Raw genomic sequence first — 22,580 nt, 5'->3', positions numbered from 1 at the left:
TATCTGGTTAGTATCTCTTTCACTATAATGCTTTAAGGAAAATGAAATCTCCCGTGGCCAGTTTGGCTCAGTGGGTAGAGCAGGAGCACATATACTGAGAGGTTTATACCTCACCTAGCTGTCCAATCTAATTAAAGGCGGAAAAGCCCAAGTAAATGAAATCTCCCAATATTCCTTCAGCTGGCCCTTTTTAACGTAATGGATTGAAGGTTTGTTATTATATTGGGTGATAAAAGTTATCAGGATGTTTTCAGCTCATTTCTCTTTCTGTACCAGACACATTAATAGAGCTCTGATGTCTATCTCACAACCTGTAGACGACACACATTGGACTACCCTTTACTTTAAATGCCATGTGCCCTTTCATTTGAAATAACCAGGAATCCACTTTTCACACAATTTCTACCCCTTGCTGCATTAGACACACACACACACACACACACACACACACACACACAACACGGGTTTTCTCAGGACTGTTCTGGATCTCTCTTCCTCAGTGGCTTCGCTCCCTCTGTCTACATCCTTTGTGTCCTTAACGTCACTGTCTCGCTCTCTCGCTATTGTTGATCTTTATGTGGGTTTTAGGGCATGTTGGTCAGCCCGCCACTTTGGTCCCAACTGAAATATCTCAACAACTACTAGATGGATGACTGTGACATTTAAAGATTATTTTTTTGGGCTTTTCCGCCTTTAATTAATAGGACAGCTAGGTGAGAAAGGGAAGAGAGAGGGGGAAGACATGCAGGAACTCGTCTCAGGTCGGATTCCAACCCTGGACCTCTGCGTCGAGACGTTAACCTCTCAGTATATGTGCGCCTGTTCTACCCACTGAGCCTCCCCAGGGCTACCTGGTTGATCCTGCCAGTAGCATATGCTTGTCTCAAAGATTAAGCCATGCAAGTCTAAGTACACACGGCCGGTACAGTGAAACTGCAAATGGCTCATTAAAATATGGCCACGATGACCATGAAATTTAGATACATTTTAATAACTTTTCATCTAGCCATCATCAGGTCAAATTTATTTGGTTTATGCCCAACACTAATGACATTTTCACTAGCTTTGGCTGATTAGCAAATGTTAGCATCTCCTATGCTAAACTACGATAGTGACCATGGTAAACATTATTATATTATCAGAATTCTAGCATTGCCATTGTTAGCACTTTTTGAGTACAGCCTCACAGAGATGATATTTCCTTTTTTGTTTTTTTAGACAAATATTGACACAATTAATATGTTGTCCATGTAATTCTTGTCATTTTAATTATAAGCAACCTCAACCAAACTGTTGCTTATAATTTGTAAACTTGTATTGGGTATGTTATCCCAGTGGCAATGCTTCACCTGGGTGGACCTTAGTTTTTGATTTATTTTTTTCCCCGAGTATTGGATGTTGTCCTTTCAAAAACTGCGTACTGTATATTAGGGGTGTGCCATATCATATTGTTCGCGATAATATTGGTATGTTTTTAATGTCATACAAAAAATGAATATCTTGATAATGGCATTGTTCTGGCTTGTTGACATACTAATAAAAACTTTATATAGGGCCTTTCACAAAACAAAAGTTGTAGGCTGTGGTGAACAGGTGGTCTTTGAGGAGTTTTTTAAACACGTCCATGGATGACGTAATGACGTCATAGCGTTGTGTGGCTCCATGGTGGTGGGTAGTTACTTCCAAAAAGGGAAGCATCTTTAGTAGTGTGGAAGTGGTTTGGTTACCAAATATCAGATGTAAAACAAACTACGTTAATGTGTAAGAGGTGCAAGAAGAATGTAACATCAAAAGGGGGCCATACAACAAACTTATTTTACCATCTCAAGCAAAAGTACCGGGGTTTTATAAATCAACATAAATATCACAGTTTGCCTTTCAATATAAAATTAAAACAAAAAGTATCTCAGTTCTTTAGTATGTAAGAAAAAATTTGTCATATCACCTAGAATATCGCAAGAATAACCTGAAATAATGTGATATTGTATTAGAGCCATATCGCCCACCCCTACTGTGTACTATATGTGTGCTCATTCTCACATGTTGAATGAAATGCATGATGCAAGTGGTTATGCCCAAACATAACTCCGTCCAATAAATTGGCTGTGAGTGTTGACAAGGTAAGGGAGATTATTTGAGATTCAATTTCAATTGTATTCATAGTATCAAATCATAACAAGAGTTATCTCTAGATACTTTACAGATAGAGTAGGTCTAGACCACACTCTCTATAATTTACAAAGCCCCAACAATTTTAGTAATTCCCCCAAGAGCAAGCATTCAGTGCGACATTGGTGAGGAAAAACTCCCTCTCAGGAAGAAACCTCGGCAGACCCGGACTGTCGGTAGGCGGTGTCTGACGGTGCCGGTTGGGGGTGTGATGAACAGTGGCGTAATAGTCACATTAAAGATAATGGAACAGTGACTAGAAATAGTAGTCGTAGTACTTCATGTCATAGCAGGGCACTGCAGGGTGTCACAGGATGTAGCGTGGCCCAGCAGAGCATGGGTGGACGTAGCAGGAAGCAGCAGGGTTCAGCAGGACGTAGCAGGACACTGCAGAGCGTAGCAGGGTGTAGCAGGGAGGTGAGCAGGACCACGGCGACAGCTGCAACCAGGATCTTGGTGCCATCCTAATCCAAGGAAACATGCTGGGCGAAAAAAAAAACATAAGAACTCCAGGGAGTAAACTCCCCAGAGCTAGGTTAGTAACAAGCATTTCTGGGACAAGGATGCACACAAATGGAAACAAATGGAAAGAGAGAGGAGAGAGCAGCTCAGTGTGTCAAAGGAAGGAAGAAAGTCAATGTTTTGTTCATCACTAAATCTTTTGTTCATCACTGCATATGTCTGTTTTCTGTCTGTGACTGATTAAAAGAATGGGCCATAACTCGCGTTATCTCTCTCTCTCAGGGCGAGGTCAAGGTGGAGGAGCCAGGCAGCTGCTGTCCAGTCTGTAGAAAGCAGTTTCCAGGTTAGTACACCATACAGTATGCAGGAAAACACATCAAACATCAACTTAGAGACTGTTCAGTGGCTCAATTGTCATCCTAAACCCATGCTCATCTATGGTAATGCTACATAAATGGAACAATTAAAATACTACTTGTTGTAAAACATGCAAATCTCAAACAAACAGAGAAAACCACAAGGGTTCCCTTTATTCCATGTCATGACTTCCAAACCCATTCTTTGGGTTTAAATATTCTATAGTTCATTTTATAGGAGGCTAAAACTACTACTTAGTTAAACTACAGCACATTGGGGCTTTAATACTGTATCTCTCCCAGTGGAGGAAATGTCACATGCTGCGAGCATGGCAATGTCACTATGCTCTCTGGAAGGAACTCTCTGGCTAAGTCTCTTCTATTGTTCCTCCTTTTTTTTCATGCAAAATTGATGGTTTCTCTCCTTGCCCTCTGTTCCCTCCTTTGCTCTGTCCAATCTCATTTTGCCCCTTTCCCTCCATCCTCTCTGTGTTTCTACCAGACGAGCCCGTGCCAGAGTGTCGTCGCCATGTGCAGGTCAAGAACATCACCAAGGGAAACTGTCGGCTTGACAACGTGGAGGTCAGCTTCTGCCGGGGACGCTGTCTGTCCAGAACAGATGTCATCCTGGAGGTACAGAGAACACACAAAGACAAGATATTCCTCTCTGAACATGACGAGTATTGACTTTAACATGAGGGAAAGCACAGTAAACATCAATGCAGGCAGCAAAGTGGACTAAAAGGGACCAGAACTGGAACAGAAAAAAAACTGTTGGTTATGATTGTTTGGAAATTGCCCATCTGGATTTCACACCTAATAATGTTTAATCATGAAGTGCAATAACCGCCTCTAAAGGCAGATATTTCTGCAATATTAATTTAAAGTCTACCTATCATTCTCTGCTACCAGCCATTGTAGCCTTCCACAATCTCTATCCTCTTCCTAAACTAATTGGAAACACAAGCACACTTCCAAGCACACTTCCAACCCCCCAATGTTTTTTTTAATTCTAAAATTCTCCAATAACCTCCTCCTCCTCTAATTTCACCCTCTCCTCATCATATTCTCCTCTCCTAATTGGCTCCCTCTACCTTATCCCTCTGGCTCTCCTTTCACCTCTTCTCGTCCTTTTGCTTCACTCCTCCTCTTCCATCATATCATTCTCTCTTGTCCTCTCTCCTTCTCTACAGGAGCCCTACCTCCAGTCAGTTTGCAAGTGCTGTAGTTACCGTTTGGACCCTGACAACCCAGTCCGTTTCCTCAGCCTTCAGTGTGAGAGTGGAGAGAGCGAGCCGATCGTCCTGCCCGTCATACACAGCTGTGAATGCGCCAGCTGCCAAGGTGGGGAAGAATGAATGTGGCTGAATGGATTTGCATGTTCATCTCTTACATCAGTGTGAGAAGCCAGAGTTTGAATAGATGTAAAAATGTTGTACGTCGCACACGTTTACACACTCCAGGCTCCCAGCACACACAGAGGAATGGCACGGAAGTGCTAGGCATGTTCTCAACAGGGAGAGTCAGGGAACTTGATTGAAAAATCTAGAAGTGTATCGCAGAAGTTATTTTACAACTTTTCTCATATGATATTTTCATTTTACTGATCGTGAAATATTAGAGAAAACACCTTTGAGCGGGTTAAATGGACAGAAAACTGCTACTGCTCTTCTTCAAATGTGGCTTAACTAATATAGACTAACAGCATGTAAGCCAAACATGATTCTTATCATTCTAATGCCACTAGCTTTGGATAAAGTGAGAACAGTTTGTTTTCCATTCAGCACCATTATCAACACTCCCACACTGATGTGGGGATCATATAACTGAGCTCATGAGTGGCCGACATGGCACGGTGGCTAATTTAAAGCTGAGGGACACCGTTAACATGTTATTACTGTGCAATGAAACCTGACAAAATCTCAGATTAAAGGCACACCATCTTGCTTAAACTATTGACCTATAATGTGTTGCGTGCACCTTTTCAGGTTTGGGTTCTTCTAAATTCCAATTACAAACTAAGCCAGCTTTAAAGAACTTGAAATCCATTTAGTTCAGTAATCCACTTAAAGTATAAAGAACAGAACCCTGGGGCCACACCCCAATCAGTGATGTCACAGCAGGTGTTCAAAATGAGAAGTGGTCAGTGTGTTGCCTGTTAAAGGAAATGGAGTGAAGGTGGCACATGAGTGGGCAGGTAGATGTAGGACGTTACACTAGCTCAGTGGTTCCCAACCTTCTCTGTCTGACAGTCCCGTAAGATGTAGTACCCCTTCATCAACACCACCTGTCATGTTCCAGATGGGTTCAGGTAAAGGGATTTAACACTATTGATGATGATGATAAAGTGGATATTTCTACTGTGGCCCTGGAATTGTCAGCGTTTAAGCCTGGTCACTTTTTTTCTTTTTTCAGTAGATTTGGTTAAGGTTGCATTTCCACTACTACCATTTGCAGTTCCAGAAGCTGAACACATCAACCATTAATCCGTTACCTTTAGTTATTTTGACGTCTGTCGTCCCTTGCTAACTAGTTTTTAATCTACTTTCTGTTTCTCTTCTTCACAGGAGGTGACTTGTCCAGACGTTGAGCGTGCGTGTGCATCAGGGCGAGTATGAACACCAAGCCGAGTGGGAGCGCCACACTGAAAGCCAGCTGGGTGATGGTTCGTGAATTTTGGGAAGGACAGATCGTTGGATGGATTGTTGTAAAAATGTTGATGTACACATTGTTCTGTAGTCCTTAGACATCATATGACTGGATGCTACTGCTGATCATAGAGTTTCTGTTCTGAAATGTTAACCTTTATTCTTCAACCTGTACAGCTTTTTTTCTACTGTAATATTAAAGGACCTATGATCCAATCCAACTAAGACCTATTATGCATTGAAATGTGTTGTTTGTATGTTTAAAGAAAATGAAAACAACTATATGTGCCATCAGTTTTCTTTAAGTTGGAGTTTACTCTCACTGTTTGATGAAATCTTTTTCAGTACAGTTCAGGTCCAATGGACTGGTCAGTAACCAGTTTCTACACATGAAGAATACTGTCAGCTGTCTGTCTTTTTATTATCAGTTGTTCCAAAAAAGACCCATGCCTTTTCCATCATGTATATCTTTGAACAGCACTTACAGTAACCAGCAGTATGTTGCAAAACTCCCAGTCCCTCCGATTCCCCTCATTTCCCCACATCCTTCTCTCCTGTTACATACACCCAATTTATTACAAATAGTCAGCAGCACTGACTTGTGAATAAAGATGAAATAGTTCCAGAATTCCTACAATAATACCATACAATGCACCAACTGTGTTTGGCTTTCATCACTTTCTTCACAGTTCAGAGCAATAAGTGACTAGATCACATACGCAGAGTTTGCGGGGCCCCCCTGGCGGCTGAAGCGGGTAATTGCATTGTTTAAAAAAATTTGTGGAATAATTACTTCTGGGATGATCAGATATTTTATAAATATTGTAAATAACACAAAACAACTAAATGGTGGTAGGTAATACATCTGGTTTCATATAGGCCTACTGCTTTAGGGCTCTGGCTCTCACCTGAGACTAGAATGCAGGACGCCAAAAACTAAAGAGACTGATGCACTAGTCTAGACCTCTTACCGTGCCAACGTTGCAATAAAGGTTTCCTAAATGCCATGTATATACATTTTCTGTCAGTTACTACTTGATTGCGCGTTTTGGGTAGATTTGGACTTTTGTACGTTTTATTCCACATTGTTTAAACGGCGAGGTGGATCTTCTGATCGCTGTGGATTACTTTTTTTTCGTTTCATTGGATTACGGCAAAATACAGATTTTCTTAACGTGTTTTAACGTTTTACGGTGTGATTGCGCTTGGTTTCTGCGTTTGGAGAGGCATCTCAACAGACTATAGGTCCAACACTGATTGTTCACTGTTACATTTGAGTTGAATTTAAGTGTCGGGCCATTCCGCCACCGTCTGTCTATTGTGTTCCAAGACAGCCGCGATTGGATTTCATAAGTGCGAGTTGTTAAATTGTTACAATGTAATTTAAAATCTGTTTGTTTTGGCCAGGTCTCAGCTACTTTTTTTTTGCTTATATTTAGTTTGCCGGCTAACATAAACATGTTTATTAATCATTGTTTAATACAGAAACGTAGCCTAATAAATCAAAAACATACAATATGATCAGGACATTTTGATTTATTTGGCACTTTATTATCTTTTGGTTGAGAACTGTTAAGTGACATTGCTATGTTAGGAATGCGTAAAGGAACAAGTTATTGATTTTCTGTAAATTGTGTCACATTGTACAGTATGTAAAGTTAGTAGTGCTGTCAAACGATTAAAATATTTAATCGTGATTAATCACATTAATGTCATAGTTAACTCGCAATTAAGCGCACATTTTTATCTATTCTAAATGTCCCTTGATTTCTTTTTGTCCTATTATTTTTTCTCATTTTAATGCTCTTATCAGCATCCAACTCCAATCCAACTTTATTTGTTAAGCACTTTAAAACAACCAAAGTTGACCAAAGTGCTGTACAGAAGAATAAATAAAACATCACAAATAAGACATAACATTATGACATGAATAAAAATAATAGCTGCGCAATAAAAAGCAATCAAAAAAAATAATTAAATGAAGTAAATAAAATTGACATCTTACTAGGTGTCAAAGGCCACAGAGAAGAGATGGGTTTTAAGACGGGATTTAAAAACAAAGACAAAGAAGAGGCCTGTTTAACGTTCCGAGGCAGATCATTCTGTAATTTAGGCACACTCAGGAGCAGCTGATCATCTGACCTGAGAGAGCGAGTGGGGATACAAGGGCGTAGAAGCTCAGAGAGGTAGGGCGGGGCAAGACCATTCAGGGCTTTAAAAGCAAATAAAAGAATTTTAAAATGGATCCTAAATTGAATAGGCAGCCAGTGGAGTGAGGCTAAAATGGGGGAAATGTGCTCATGTTTAGGTGTGCCAGTTAAAAGACGTGCTGCAGCATCCTTTACCATCTGGAGACAGGCGATGGAGGACCCATTTACCAGTATTGTCTTTATTTTGGCCAACTGCCTCAAGTGGAAGAAGCTTGATTTGACAACAGTCTTAATCTGACTGCTAAACTTAAGGTCCACTTTAAACCCTAGGTTTTTGGATGCCAGGTTTAATATACTGGGCCAAGGAACCCAGATCTACAGGGGGGTCCCAGTGGTGTCACTAAAAACCATCACGTCTTTTCATCATTCAAATTTAAAAAGTTCAGAGCCATCCAGGCCTTTATGTCGTCGACACTTAAGTAGCAATCTGACAGAGTATGCATCTTTCTTTTTGAGAGGCACATAAATCTGACTGTCATCTGCATAACAGTGGAATCAAATGCCATGCTTCCTAAGTATGGAACCAAGTGGGAGCAAATAGAGAGAGAAAAGGAGAGGGCCAAGAACTGAGCCCAGTGGGACCCCACACGAGAGAGGAGCAGTGGAGGATACACAGTCACCAAGGCTAACACAGAAAGTTCGGTCAGCCATGTACGACCTGAACCACTCCAGTGCTATGCCCCTGATGCCCACCCATTGCTTCAAACGTGAGATCAATATTTCATGATCCACTGTGTCAAATGCAGCAGTTAAATCTAAAAGCACAAGGATAACACAGTCACCGGAGTCAGTAGCTAAAAATATCATTGATGATTCTGTGCTGTGCAGGGTTTTAAAACCGGATTGGAAAACCTCTAGAATATTATGTTCTTCCATTAATTGACTGTGCACAATCTTCTCCAGGATTTTTGAAAGGAAAGGCAGTTTGGAGATAGGGCATAAAAAAAAATAGTTTGGTTCTGGTTGGTTGTCAGTTGAGGTCATGGGTTGATGGGGAATTTATTTTATTTTTACCCAGTGGCAAGGGATAGGTAGGATTTTTTTCTTTTTCTTTTCAGTAGCGATGGATACTAATTTTTTCATAACATAGCCTACCTGTTACTACATGTACAGTTGTCGCTTAGTAAATGAAAACATGGTGAGGCGTCATTCACACGCATATTAAGTAGTCACATGTATCTGTTTTGGTCTTATACATCCACAGGTTTACTGCTCCAGCAGAGAGAATGGTTCGTTTAGACAGCAGCCAAGTTTACAAGAGTTTGTGAAAACCAAAAATCAAGATTCGTTGCAAACTAAGATAAACAGTTAGACTACTGTATCGGTATCCTTTCCAAACAGTTACATGTGCCGCTGCGGCGACATCGGGTCCTCTTCCAGCATTGCTGGAGGACAATATGCATCTTGCATCGCAAGAGTGCTGTACAAAAATGTAATTATAGTTCGCCTCAAACTTTTTATTTGTGTATTTATTTAATTCATATAATTTCTTCCCCAAGCTCATAAAATAAATTTGGGTCACACATAAATTGACAGGGCCGGTCGGAAACCGGAACCAAACAATTATTTTTGTTAGGCCTAGGCCTGAAATTTGCAAGGACTGCAGGATGGAGCAGGTTTTTTAATCAGAGGTTGTACTACTGCATGTTTAACATTTTCAGTGACCAAACCTGAGGACAGACTGCTATTAATGACAGATATAGAGAGAATAACAGATGGTCCTATAGTGGGGAAAACCTTAAATAGAGAGGAGGGAACGCATCATTTGGAGAACCTGAGGGCTTCAAATGACCAACAATGCCCTGTTAAAAGGAAAGAGTCACAGGCTCAAACTGGTCAAAAACAGCATAGCATGGGACAAAGATTGAGGAGTCATAAGCTGAAGGTGAGATTTAAGCCCTAACTGAAGTGACCTTATCAATAAAAAAGTGAAGGAAGTTTTCACACACAGACGCCTCCATACAGGCAGTCTGCGGGGCATTTAGAAGTGAGTCAATAGTGTTAAACAAAACACGAGGCTTGTGACAGTTTGACAGGATAATATCTGAGAAATGTTTTCTTTTAGAATCTTTCAAAGTTTTCTGATAATGACGCCAGCAGTCCCTTAACATTTGAAAAGACACCTGCAATTTGTCCTTCTTCCACTTGCGCTCAGCTCTACGGCATTCGCGTATGACAGTATGAGTCGTGGTTTAGCCAGGGCTCAGATTTAGTTTTAGGCTGCCTGGATTTTAATGGAGCCACAGTGTCTAAAACAGTTTGGCAGGTGGAGTGAAACCATGAGCTAAGCCCCTCTGTATTGCACACAGACTCAGGAATGATGGAGTTCTGACTGAAAGCAACCGAGAACCAAACAGCAGTGGAAGGGTTAATAATGCGACAGCGCTGAGTAGCAGCGCCAGGTTTAACTGTATTACAGGCAAGAGCATCCTCAAATAAGACAGGCATATGGTCAGAAAACACTGCATCACATATCTCTAGATTAAAAACGGGCAGACCATATGATAAGACAAGATCAAGTGTGTGTCCGTGTTCTTGTGTGGGTCCAGACACAGATTGCACAAGATTAAAAGAATCAATGAGGTATAAAAAACCTTTGCCACTGGCATTTCAGGACAACAAACATGAACATTAAAATCCACAACAATAAGGACACGGTCATATTTAGGCATGATTTCAGCCAGGAAATCAGAAAAGTCATTTAAAAAGTCCTTATTGTACTTGGGAGGCTGATAGACCACAGCACACAACACTGTGTGAGAGCGACCAAGCTCAAATAAGCTTGATATGATTGATCTGACAAAAAAAGGACCACAAAATGGCGAAAACAACCACTGTATGGGAAAAGGGTATTTTACAACAACTTTGAATGCACTACGAGGCTGAGGCTGTGTTTTTCAGACAATGGCAGACTAAGGCCCTAACAGCTTTGCCCAGTATGCACAGTTGCGTTGTCTGATACCTGATGTGAGCTTTACACATAGTGGGAATTGCTCCCTCTCTCAACCTCATCCTCCTTTTTATTTTATTTTATTTTTATTTATTTTTACTTTTGTTTTGTTTTGTTGGTAATGGCAGTATGTGGGTAGTGTGGGTGGGATGGGATTGATTCTCAAATAAGAAAACAAAAATCAATGCACTGTACCTAAATGGATCCATGTTCTTTTCTTCATTCGACACAGCAGGAAAGATTGGAGTTACAGGGAGAAATGCATAACCAATGCATGTGAATTATGCAACTTCCAATGTGTGGAGTCTGCAGCTAAATAATAAAAAAAATGTTGTTTATATAACCAGCCACAACAGGCTAATTTATGAAAAAAACACAAAATCAACTTTTTTTAAATGCTCGAATTCTTTATTCTTTTCTTAATGCATGGATTTAGTTTCTTTCACAAATTTAAACATTGCACAAAATCTCATAAGGCTGTCACATTGTAAGACATTGTTAAGAATAAATCTGACCTTGTATATTATAAATTGATTGTTATATAATCTGAGATCCTTGCAAAAATTGTATTAGAGCCAAAATACTTTTTGGGAAACCAAAAAAAAACACCTCTAGACTCCTGCATAAGTGCCATTGTAAAAGAATGGCTTGTCTGTCACACAGTGACCTACGACCTCAGGTGTCCATCTCTGGATCTTGGGCTTGCCGTCCTGTCCTGGCCGGACAATGATGGTGCTTCTGGAAGACACCGAAGGGTCTTCATCGAAGAAGTTGAAGGGCCGGAGGAAGAAGCCCACTGCGTTGCCGGGTGTTGCCGTGTTGGGGATGTCTTCTGAATGAGGCACATGCAGGAAGCCCACTGTCACCCAGGCTACCAGGTCCTGCACAAAGGAGAGCAAACATTACATGACAAGTTTTAGAATACGACACATTACAGGTGGGGTTTATCTACTTAAAGGGGTGATAGAATGCAAAACCGATTTTACCTTGTCATAGTTGAATAATGACAGTTTAGTGGGTAACTAGGACATACATAGAACCTCTAAATCCCATTGACACCTCTTTCCTCTGCAAATCTCACAATTTGAAACTGCCTCTACATCTATTTACATAGGCTACACAACTGACCTGAGATCAGTTAGTCTTCTGAATCTAGGTTGTGCAGATCTCAGAAATTGTATACATTGTTCATCTGCTATTTTACCATTAAATTCACTTCTGAGACTTTTTTATGCGAGAAATCAACTATGTAGAGGTTAAATATGGGCCGTTTTACGAAAATTGATGGCTAATTGCAAATTTTGTCCGACTGTGTGTCGGAGTTCAGCGGCCGGTGCTGCCTGTGTTGCTACCTCACCGCCTGGCCTGCCTTCCTTCACGGACCCCGGCCTGTCACGGCTGGCAGCCCACAGCACTCCATACCCACGCAAAGTCACCATTTTTTGGGTGAATGGACTACCAAATGCCGCTGCCTGGACAGAGCTCCAGGGCCTGCAGCTCCCCTCTTCCTGCTAAATGCCCGTATGTGTGTGAGTGAGGGCGCGGTCAGTGAGCTTGTTACGCCAGCAATCTCTTACCACAGGTTCCAGTTAATCTTATAATGTGTGTAATTATAATGTGTTGAGTTATTTAAACAAACGATTGGTGAAATAAACACCTCTTGTCCGCGAGACTCATTGATAGAGCCTGTGGCTGGATGGAGGTCTATCAATGTGAGCTAGCTAGCCTCCTCTTACAATTCCTCTGAAATTCACAAAAATGTATAAAATTGAAATCGGACAGCTTTATTAGACCTTGGGGTAGAGGTTATATAAGTGGCGTGACGAAATTCAAACTGTAAATATACTCTAATTACGCCGAAAATGAAGCTAACTAGCCGCATTCTGTACACATAGGATTGAAGGGACAGTCGCAGCTAACGAACCCCCTAGTGTTCACAAAAATTCATTAAATTGAAATCTGAAACTATTGTTAGCTTTATAAGACCTTGGGGTAGATGTTATATCAGTGGCGTGACAAAATTCAAACTGTAAATATGCTATAGTTATGCCGAAAATGTAGCTAGCTAGCCACGGTATTTTCCCATTGTATTGAATGGGACACATAGCTAGCTAGCTGCTCCTCCTAACAAGACCCCTCACGTTCATAAAAATGCCTTGAATTCAAATCGGACTGTTAGCTTTTGTTAGCTTTGTAAGACCTTGGGGTAGCTGTGATATAAGTGTCGTGACGAAATTCAAACTGTAAATACATTATCCTGTCAACCGGCCCCAGAGCCCCGGTAGTGCAGTAATCCACAAAGCGTGACTTTGCCCTGGGTATGGAGCCCAGCAGGCTGCTGCTTTCTCATCAGACTGCGTGGAGCTCCTAAAGTCTGACACGTCTTACCAAATTTGCAATTAGCCATACATTTTCGTAAAAAGGCCCATAGTTGAGCTTTATATAGTTCATTTCTTGCATAAAAAAGTCTCAGAAGTGAATTTGGTAACAAAACATTGCAGTGTCTGGAATATTAGATTTTGTCCGTCTCTAATTTGTGTGTACGGGGATTCGCTCAACCAATAAGCGCGCAGCTCATCTAAATATTCATGAGCATACCATATTTGGAAGAAAAGCTCTTGTTACAAATAAGGCCAAAACACAGGGATGCATAAGGGCCAATAAAATATCAACCAGGCCATTTTCAGCCCAACCAATGTTACATACCCCATTAGGAGACCTTAAGGAACAGTGTGAAATACTCTATATAATCATTCTATCACCCCTTTAAAAGTGCAAACAGAAGAAAATGTCAGCATTCGTGAGTTACCATCATGGTGAGTGACCAAAACTGATGAACAGATTCTTTTAAGAAGAGCAAACATAAACCAATGAAGTAACCTCTAAAATACCCCAACCCCCGCAATGTAAACCACAGTTTTAGGAATCCATTTAACACATCACAAAGGATGCTGTCCATTAGTGGATTGTGACTCATGCATCAGTACAAAAGGGGGCATTTAGCCTGAATCATCACTAACCCCCCAAATCTCAAAAACCATGTAACAATATGGTGATTGAACTGTTACCAGGGTTGGTGATCATAAGATGCTATTGTATCATCTAATAACATTATGGATAGACTTATGCTCACAGATTTTGAAGTAATTGATGCTTGTTGACAGTGTTAATTGACATTAGTGTTTGAAAAAAAAAATCATGGCTTTAAATGCACAGCATGTCATTTTTGCCACTAGGGGTCTCTCAATCAAAACAATAATAAAACACACCAGACTTTGATGACTTCGTGAAACAGCATGGGATTATGGGAGTTGCTGTCTCATCAATGCTGTCACATTGCAATGAGAATCTAACTGACATGACTCCAGCAGAAATTATGTTCAAAGACAAGTATTTGTATCAAAGTTGTATTCACTTTACATTTATTCAAATGTATTCATGTTATGTAATTTTATTCTAATGAAATAGCTGCAGTGTTTCCCACATAATTAGATTCTATTTGTGGTGGTAGGGGTGGAGGGGACATGGACCTTTAGTTAACATCTGACATCTAGTCAGTATATATATCTATGACTTACCATTAGATGAGCTATTAGACAGCTACTGTAGCTAACGTTTTTTGGCAAATCAATCATTGGGTAGCCCAGTGTTGTTATCTGCAGTCAAAACAATCATACTAAAAATGACATTAGACGTTGTTGTAGGCTACCGTGCGGTTACAGGCATGAAACATCATGCCACATCTAGGATGTGTCATCATAGCACATCCTAAATGTGATCGATATTGAAATATCATATCAATAAATTACTGTGATGCAAATGGCATGCAATCAATGAAAAAATGATGCTGTGAGGCAGAAAAAATGCTGTGTTACTGAATATAATTCTTTGACATTGTATGATTTACAATTACTCTGATGTATCATCCTGTGGTGCGCCCCAGAAGTTGGAGCAACTAGAGGGGTTAAAGGTTATATGACAGCATTGATAGGCAACTAGTCACGCATTGCCAGACCTTCCTCCATAGCGCTACAGAGGATGGTCTGGCTAGTCCACACAGCATTCCGGGATGGGAAAAAACATGCTCTGGTTTATTGGCATTACTTTAAACCAATCACAATCGTCATGGGTGGCACTTAGCTCCGCATGGAGCCGCTGCCAAATAGCCTCGGGAAGGAACTTGTTTTGGTGGAACATTCAAAAGTTGTTTTAGTCATGCGAGAGAAAACTCAGATTGGAAAGATAGTCTTGCTAGCTGTCTGGATTTATCCTGCAGAGATCTGAGGAGCAGTTAACCATAGTCCTCACAAATCCACCGGAGTTTAAAATTCCAACACAAAAAAAGACATTGGCGAAAAGACATGCATCCGGCGGAATTTCCTGTGGCACCGGAGCAATCCCGGAAATGAAACGTCATGGATATAGACTAACATGCAACCAAATGTAACAGACCGTTACCTATTTGAACATTTTTGGAAACATTTGTGATAATGTAAGTACACAACTCAACTAAATATATAACATAGGTCTAGTTGTTTTTAGTCATTTTAATGCAGAAATATTATATTGTTATTAAACCGTTTGAAGTCTTGGAAAATAGATTTGCTTTCTTTGATTTTAGGTGAACAGGAACATTGAAATCAATCAAATGTCCGTCATGAGCATTGTGGACAGAAACTACTGTCCCTATTGACTTGTCTTCTTCTGGAGGAGATGTGTGACATAGACATTAACAGGGGATGTACATGTGTCTAATATTAATGTACTACTGTACCTGGTTGACTATGTCTTCATTGTTGCGGATGTAGTCCTCAAAGGACACAACAGGTTCCCATGGGTCACACTGGGTGTATATGCTGCTGCTGGTGGCTTCACTATCTTTATGACGAGTCACAGCCAGAGGATACCTGCAGAGAGAAAGCTTTTTTGTTCAGTTTGCCAGGTTATTTTACCATTTAGCATAGTAATCTCCCACTTGGTGTTTGGGAACACTAGCAGTTTTCCTGAGGTAACTTAAAACGACACCATAACTTTTGCTGAGCAGCTGCAACAGTAGCCACTGCTGCCACAAGTAGTATGACACTGGGGCATTTCAATCTGTTGATATCTGAGCGGTGAGGGGTACCACATTATTCTAACAAGAAGCAGGAAACAATCAGAAAGAGGGAACAGTCTCTGACAACAAGACAGAGATGGAGAGGAAAGGATGTGACATCCCTTGCCATGCATATGCCTGATCTGATTACATCTGAACCCACAGCAGCTGTGTGCTAAACTGTAGCTACTAACAGATAGCGTTAATCTCCAAAGCCCACTGACTGAGTGTCGGGCAAAAGGTAATGGTCTTACCTCAACAGGGGTGACGACTCAAGCCATGGCAACAGGCAGTGAGTTAATCATGTGAATATGTCCCACTCACATTACAATCCACATCCTCTTCAAACACTACAGAAAATACAGTCTGATGATTGTAAGTTTCTAATTTGGCTCTGTTGATAACGATAAATCACATATTGGAGAGCTGGCAAGCTACCGTAATTCACTGAAGAGCTGATAAATAAAGTGAACTCTAATGTTTGTTTACATTGTAGCAGTAACCCTCATAATCTTAAAATATTTCCTAACTATTTACTTCGATAGTCAAGCAGTGATAGTCTACTATTAGGTAACGAATGACAATATTCAACAAAATGTTGCTGCACTCTTTTGACTCTCTCTAACTCTGCTTTAAACTGATTTCTAACTCCCTCCAAATCCAGAAATTAAAACATCTGAAACCCCACTTATTACATTACATTACTGATACTGATCCTCCCGGGTTAATCATTACAAAAAAACATATGACATATGACAAACAACTTCATGTGTGCAAACGTTGCTCAAATGCACAGAACCTAAATCCTATTGGAGATCCCAATGTGTCCAAACAAACTAGATATTAATTTTGGGGGAGATGTGTATAAGATGATGGACAAGCCATCTGGAATGGTGGCAACCAAAAAAACATGGAATATTGAATTTATATATTTTACCCTACATTGTGTTTTTACAACATAAAGGGGAAAATATTTGATTACCTTGACCAACTAATGCCATTTTCCTCTCTCCAGCCTCTTGGAAGAACACTGTCGGCATGTGAGTTAAACTGAATCCGGTATCCCTTCTGGTGTCCCCATTTATTTTTCTCATTGGCATTGTAAAAGTTCATATAACGGGGGAACTTTGTGCCAAAGCGGAAAGCAGCAGATTGCTCGGTCTTGTGCTCTGTTCTGTGGAGTTTGGACTGGACGATGAAATGGTTTGGGCTCCAGGGATTGGTGAAGTTGACATATTTCAGCTCCATCGTCTCAAAGCTGTTCTCTCGCCCTGTGTTGTGAAGGCAAAGAGTTGTCAAGTAAAGTTAGATGTATAAGCAGGGTATAAGCAGTTATTTGAGACAATATACAGTACATCTACATTTGCATCAGAAGTCTCCATTCTTAAAATTAAGTTATTGAATTATGTATGGCATATAGCCTTGATCTCAGATAGCCTTGATCACACATTTCAACAGAAGAGTCTCACAGGCCAGGAGACTGTTATCATCTTTTTAGCAATTAGAAGAAGGACTCTCAGTAATGATGCCTGACTATTTTCCTCTACATCTTCTGGTAGTAATTCCTATAAAATAGGAAGGTTCTAATGTCAGTTCTATTTCCAAACATAATTTAATTTTGTATGTATTTCCAATATCCTGATAGTTTTGGACAGTTCCAAAATATGTGCGCATGGTCTCCCACCAGGCCACAGCACTGATCTGAGGCACCACCAAATTTTGATATGACGAGGAGTCCTGAAGAATCTCATTTTGATTTTCCATTCGAATTCCTTCCAGATGGGACTATTTGTTATTTTATGTCCCTCTCTGCATAATGATTTCCAGTTTGTATCTGAGATAATGGTGTTCATCTCCAATTCCCATTTTTCTTTTATATCCAAACTATTATTATCTGACTCCTCCTGTAGTATCTTATATATATGTGATACAATAATTTTTTGATAGTGCCTTTATTGTCAACATAAAAAAATGTTCTATATTGGACGGTGGTGTACATAATTTATCCCATTCCTCGTGCTTTTTGTAAATAATGTCTAAGCTGTAGGTATTTAAAAAGGTCATTGACTGGAAGGTCATATTTATGTTGAAGCTGTTCGAAGGACATCATGTCTCCTCCTTCAAATAACTGCCCCAGCATGATAAACCTTTTTCTATTACCTTATACATATGCTGTTGGGAGAGACATAAGTAATCAATCCTGGAGTAACTATTGGGAACACTGGGGTGTGTAGCTCCCCAAGGGTCAACAAGTAAACTTCCTGCCCTCTTATGGACATAATGCACAAAAATAAATATTCTGTGTTTTTTTAGAACGAATATTCAAACGTAATTTTTGACAGCCCTATAGTGACCATTATATTATTACTTTCCACCTGGGACATAAATCGTAAGGTGCAGAATCATCCAACATTGCTGTAATTCATATGATATTGGGTTTTTCACTTAAGTCAATGGTCAATAAAGAGTTACTGCTTTAAAACTGTAACGTAATACTCACCAGCAATATCCAGGTCCACTTTATAATGGATGAGGTGTGTGTGCAGGTTACCCAGCACATAGTTGTACACCTTGGTACCATAGTGAAGTCCATTAGGTGTAAAGAAAGTGGCATGGATGTATCCGGTAGCGCTGACCTTTACCTCCATCACCCCATTCTGGTAGAAGAGGAAGTCCCAGATGTAATCATAGTTGTCAACCGTTGAGGTTGTCCGCAACACCAGCACCGTGTTATCCAGCCCTCCATAGATGTTGAATTCAGAGTCAAAATGCCTTCTCAAAGGCACAGCAGTGGTCATCTCAAAAATACAGAGTGCATTTATGTAGCGCACAGGTTTGTCGGTGTCATAGTAGTGGTAAAGGTCCACAAAGGTGGCAATTTCTGGACAGTCGATTCCAGGTGCTAGCTCGTAGGATGAGCTGCCCATTGCCCAGCCAGAATCAATGAACTTTGTTTGCATGGCAGCGGGAGTATCACCAGAATAAAAGGCAATTGCTTCTTGGAGGCTTATCTCATAGGCAATCCTTTCTCCATTAAAACGAAGGTCAAAGACTTGAAGCCCAGCTGATGAGCGGACTCGGTAGGCGAAAGACCATCCGGCATATTCAACAAAGTTGCGGTCAACTTCATAGCGATGCCCCTGAGGCTCCACAAGCTTCGGACCATGGACATTAGTGTGAGTGTTGCTGTGGCCCCGGGGGATGAAGGTGGAGAAGAGGTCCTTGTCGTCATGATCGGGCAGTTTGATCTTCTCCACACCTCCTGATTCATATTTTTCTATCAGTTCCTCAACACTGTCAAAGTACATGCTGTTGTACCAGACCTTCTCAACAGTCCACTTTTCTGGATCCAGATCCTGGTGGTTGATCAGAACCTCAAACCCAACTGGGTGGATGAAATACCCCTCCACAAACTTCTGCAACATGATCCAGCTTCTCCTCTCACCTGAATCCAGCCCACGGGGAGCTATGTCTGTGAACGTCAGGCAGCGGTCAGAGCAGTTAGTGTAGGAAAACCCTCCTGTGGTCTCAAACAGAAGCTTGTGAGCTTTAATCGCAATCTTCTCGAGCAAATCATCAATATGGTCATACTCTACTGCAGAAATAGGCCTTGACTCAAAGCGGACAAGCCTATCCCCCTTGAAAGTCTTGACTTCGTGGGTCTTTGGGGTCGGGAGAGGACTGACAATGTACTCAGTAATGTTGGGGTTGGTTTGGTTCCCAAACTGGAGGATCACACGCGCTTGACGTGGGGGTTTGGCCTGTCCACGGTCCAGAGCTCTCAGGGCTTCATGCTTTCTTGGCACATGGAGTTCTATCAGCAGGATGCTGTTTTTCATCAGAGTCTTGCTACGAGCGTCAGTGAGCTCCAGCTCTTGAATACCATGCAGGTAGGCCCGAACAGCTTTCATCTCACGTACTGTGAGGTCGGCAAACATGGGAGCGCCGTGATGAGCCCAATCTCTTGATGTAGATGTACTACAACCAGCCAAGCAGACCAGCTGCAGTAGACAGAAAAGCCTCATGGCTGTAATATAATAAGAAAAAAAATTTGGAGCATGAATTTAGTAGATGAATAAGAAGAATTGGATATATGTTGAGTGGATTCACGCATATTTTTCTTCTTCTTTGAAAAGATACCAATCTTGTGCAGTTTGATTCAGGGAGTTTCAGAAAGAGCTCGGTTATTTACAAATTTCATTTACACTCTTTCTATTCAAACTATCTTATAGCCTAACGACTCAAAAGCTAAACTCTGTACTGCAGAAATCCAAGAAAACACTTGGTCATCTTTCTTTCTTCCTCTTCTTCTCTTCACAGCTGCATAAGCAATTCTTGTTTGCTCACGCTTTTATTATATCAGTCTCTCCTCTACTACAAGTGCCCCGAGTTTACAGCTAATTATCCAAAAGACAAAAACAAATATTGTTAACTTGCGTCTTGCAAACATACTGTACATGAGCTACAGCTAATGCAATAAGTTAGCTAAGGTTAAGCGAAAGCATCATGGCCATATGGGCTAATGTACTGTACTTAACTGAGACACTACAGGTGAATACAGTAACATTTGTGTCTAATAACATCATCACAATCACAGCATTGATATGCAAATACGGCGTTAACTAATTAAAAAGTACTAATTTGTATACAGTACATATGACAAGGCACTGCAGGTGAATAAGATAACTAAAACATATCACCACAGAACTTTCCCAGTTAATGACTTACATCAAGAGTCTTTTCCCCTGAAATGTTATGTTTTAATATATATAAAATCTACATACAGCAAACAGCCGTAGGGTACTAGGCCTAAAACAAACATCTAAATGTGTATTTTGGAAGTTTTCTTTCCATTGGAGTTAAAGAAGACCAAAGCAAAATAGACAAAAAACTCAAAATTGACCACTACAAGAAACAAAGTTTCCTGCGTTAAACAATAACTTCCTAATTTGGATAATAGGCTCCTTATCTAATAAGTTTTATTTTCATTATTATTGCAGTGTTTTTTGCTGTAAAATTAACAAAATAGCAGCAACAGCCTTTTCCTCTTAGTGTGAAGATTTGTGAAGTGTTGATTTTTAGTTTATTCCAATAACACCAAAAGAATTAAAAGATTTATTGCCATGTACAAAATAAACAAATTATTAGTGAAAATATGTCCCTCTCCTTGGTGCAGACAGTTATTCTAAATAATTATACTTGAAACTAGTAGCATAGAAATTGTGGCATAGTTTCCTTTGCTGTTGCCTGCTCTTGCAATAAACCTAGTGAATACTTAAGAAGACCATGGTCTCGGTGTGAACTGAATATTTTGTAGAAATCTGAATGTAAGGATATTAACCCTCGTATTATGTTGAAAAAAAATTACATTGATGATGTAACAGGTCAAAATGACCCGTACGGTGTAAATACACTCAAAACAGTCAAAGAATTGGGTAAAACCAATAAGGAGTTTATTTTGCATCATATGAACATTTAGAAAGGAGAAATGCAATACATTTTTAATTCCAAAACTATATTTAGCAATTATTTAGTCAACATTTTCTCCTCATCATATAATTTTTTTTCATGGAACTTGTCCCATTTTCTCAAAATATTCTTTTCACATTTTCAATACTCTCCACATGATGGGCAGAGTGTAAGCGTGTGCTCTCTGCCGATGTAACTTTGTGTGATGTGCATTTCACACAAGGTGCTTGTTTTACACTTGCATATGCCATGCATAGCTGGATTTGGCATCACAGGATGCCTGTATTTTGATGCCATACTTGGCAGTGGCAAGGGACAGCACCCCCTGAATTGAACAAAGCTTTCGTCTACAGTGACATGGGGACCAGGATTGTACAAGACAGGTACAATTTCGACCCATTTATCCCTTACATCACTGATTGCAGCTAGTTTGTCTCTTTCACGTCAACCAGCTCTGGTGTGGTGGAACACCCGAGATATCACATGAAATGACTCCAGATCAACAAAAAAGAAAAGATCCGGAAACCTCTTCCTCTACATCACGATTAGAGGAATCAAAAATATGTGCTAAAACTTCTTGAGTTGCAAATCTTCTGGAGCTCTTTTTGTAGTGTGCGTGTCAAAGAGATGACATTACAGCAGAGACGAGGACAAGCGTGAGAAAGCTTCTCCTCCTTTACAAAATGTTCTAAATGGGTGTTGAAAGATAGATGCAAATAAATGCAATCAAAATAAAGGGCATCAGAGAGAGATATTTATTTTGGGTCTTAACAACTACCTACCCACATCAAAGTCTCTGGGTCAAAATGACCCGCAACATCATCTTTGTATACAAACTCTGAACAGACATTCCACTACACATCAGTCTGTTCTGATTTTAAACAGAGTTTATGACCCTAAATGAGGAAATGTCATAAGATTTCATGAAGAAAAAGATAGGTTAACCAGTACTTTGGGCAACACAAAAACAAAAATGGGTCAAATTGACCCTTAACATAATACGAGGGTTAAAATAAATTGGTAAGGAAGTCAAAGTTGTTTTATATAGTGAACGTTTTGTTTAAAAATTGAATAATTATTTATTAAAATATTCACACTTTTTTTCACTTGATCCCTGCCACCAAATGCCTGTGCACGTCCCTGCACTATGCTCTTTGTTTATCTTTCTGCACTCTTTCTGCAGGAACTTCCAAGATAATCTGCATTTCATTTCAATATTCC

At 40.2% G+C, this 22,580-nt stretch overlaps 2 protein-coding genes across 4 annotated transcripts in view; one reads left to right on the top strand and one right to left on the bottom strand.

Moving 5' to 3' along the window:
• Positions 1–5,961, top strand: part of sspo (SCO-spondin) — a 104,628-nt gene extending 98,667 nt beyond the window's left edge. For all 3 annotated transcript variants that reach the window (XM_028568803.1, XM_028568804.1, XM_028568802.1), the window contains 4 exons: positions 2,914–2,974; positions 3,490–3,620; positions 4,181–4,331; positions 5,555–5,961. In XM_028568803.1, the coding sequence (XP_028424604.1) occupies positions 2,914–2,974; positions 3,490–3,620; positions 4,181–4,331; positions 5,555–5,577 (366 nt within the window). In that variant the 3' untranslated portion in view covers positions 5,578–5,961. The remainder of the gene's footprint in view (positions 1–2,913; positions 2,975–3,489; positions 3,621–4,180; positions 4,332–5,554) is intronic.
• A 5,273-nt stretch (positions 5,962–11,234) lies between these two features.
• Positions 11,235–19,917, bottom strand: LOC114549419 (amiloride-sensitive amine oxidase [copper-containing]). Its single transcript, XM_028569722.1, has 4 exons — positions 18,391–19,917; positions 16,873–17,161; positions 15,570–15,702; positions 11,235–11,676 (listed from the first exon to the last, which is right to left on the bottom strand). Exons 1-4 carry the CDS (start codon positions 19,913–19,915, stop codon positions 11,407–11,409), a joined length of 2,217 nt encoding a protein of 738 aa, XP_028425523.1. The 5' UTR covers positions 19,916–19,917; the 3' UTR covers positions 11,235–11,406.
• Positions 19,918–22,580: the final 2,663 nt, after the last annotated feature.

This window comes from Perca flavescens, chromosome 22, assembly GCF_004354835.1.
Source record: "Perca flavescens isolate YP-PL-M2 chromosome 22, PFLA_1.0, whole genome shotgun sequence".
NCBI classification, from domain to species: Eukaryota; Metazoa; Chordata; class Actinopteri; order Perciformes; family Percidae; genus Perca; species Perca flavescens.
This window is presented reverse-complemented; position numbering and strand designations above follow the sequence as displayed.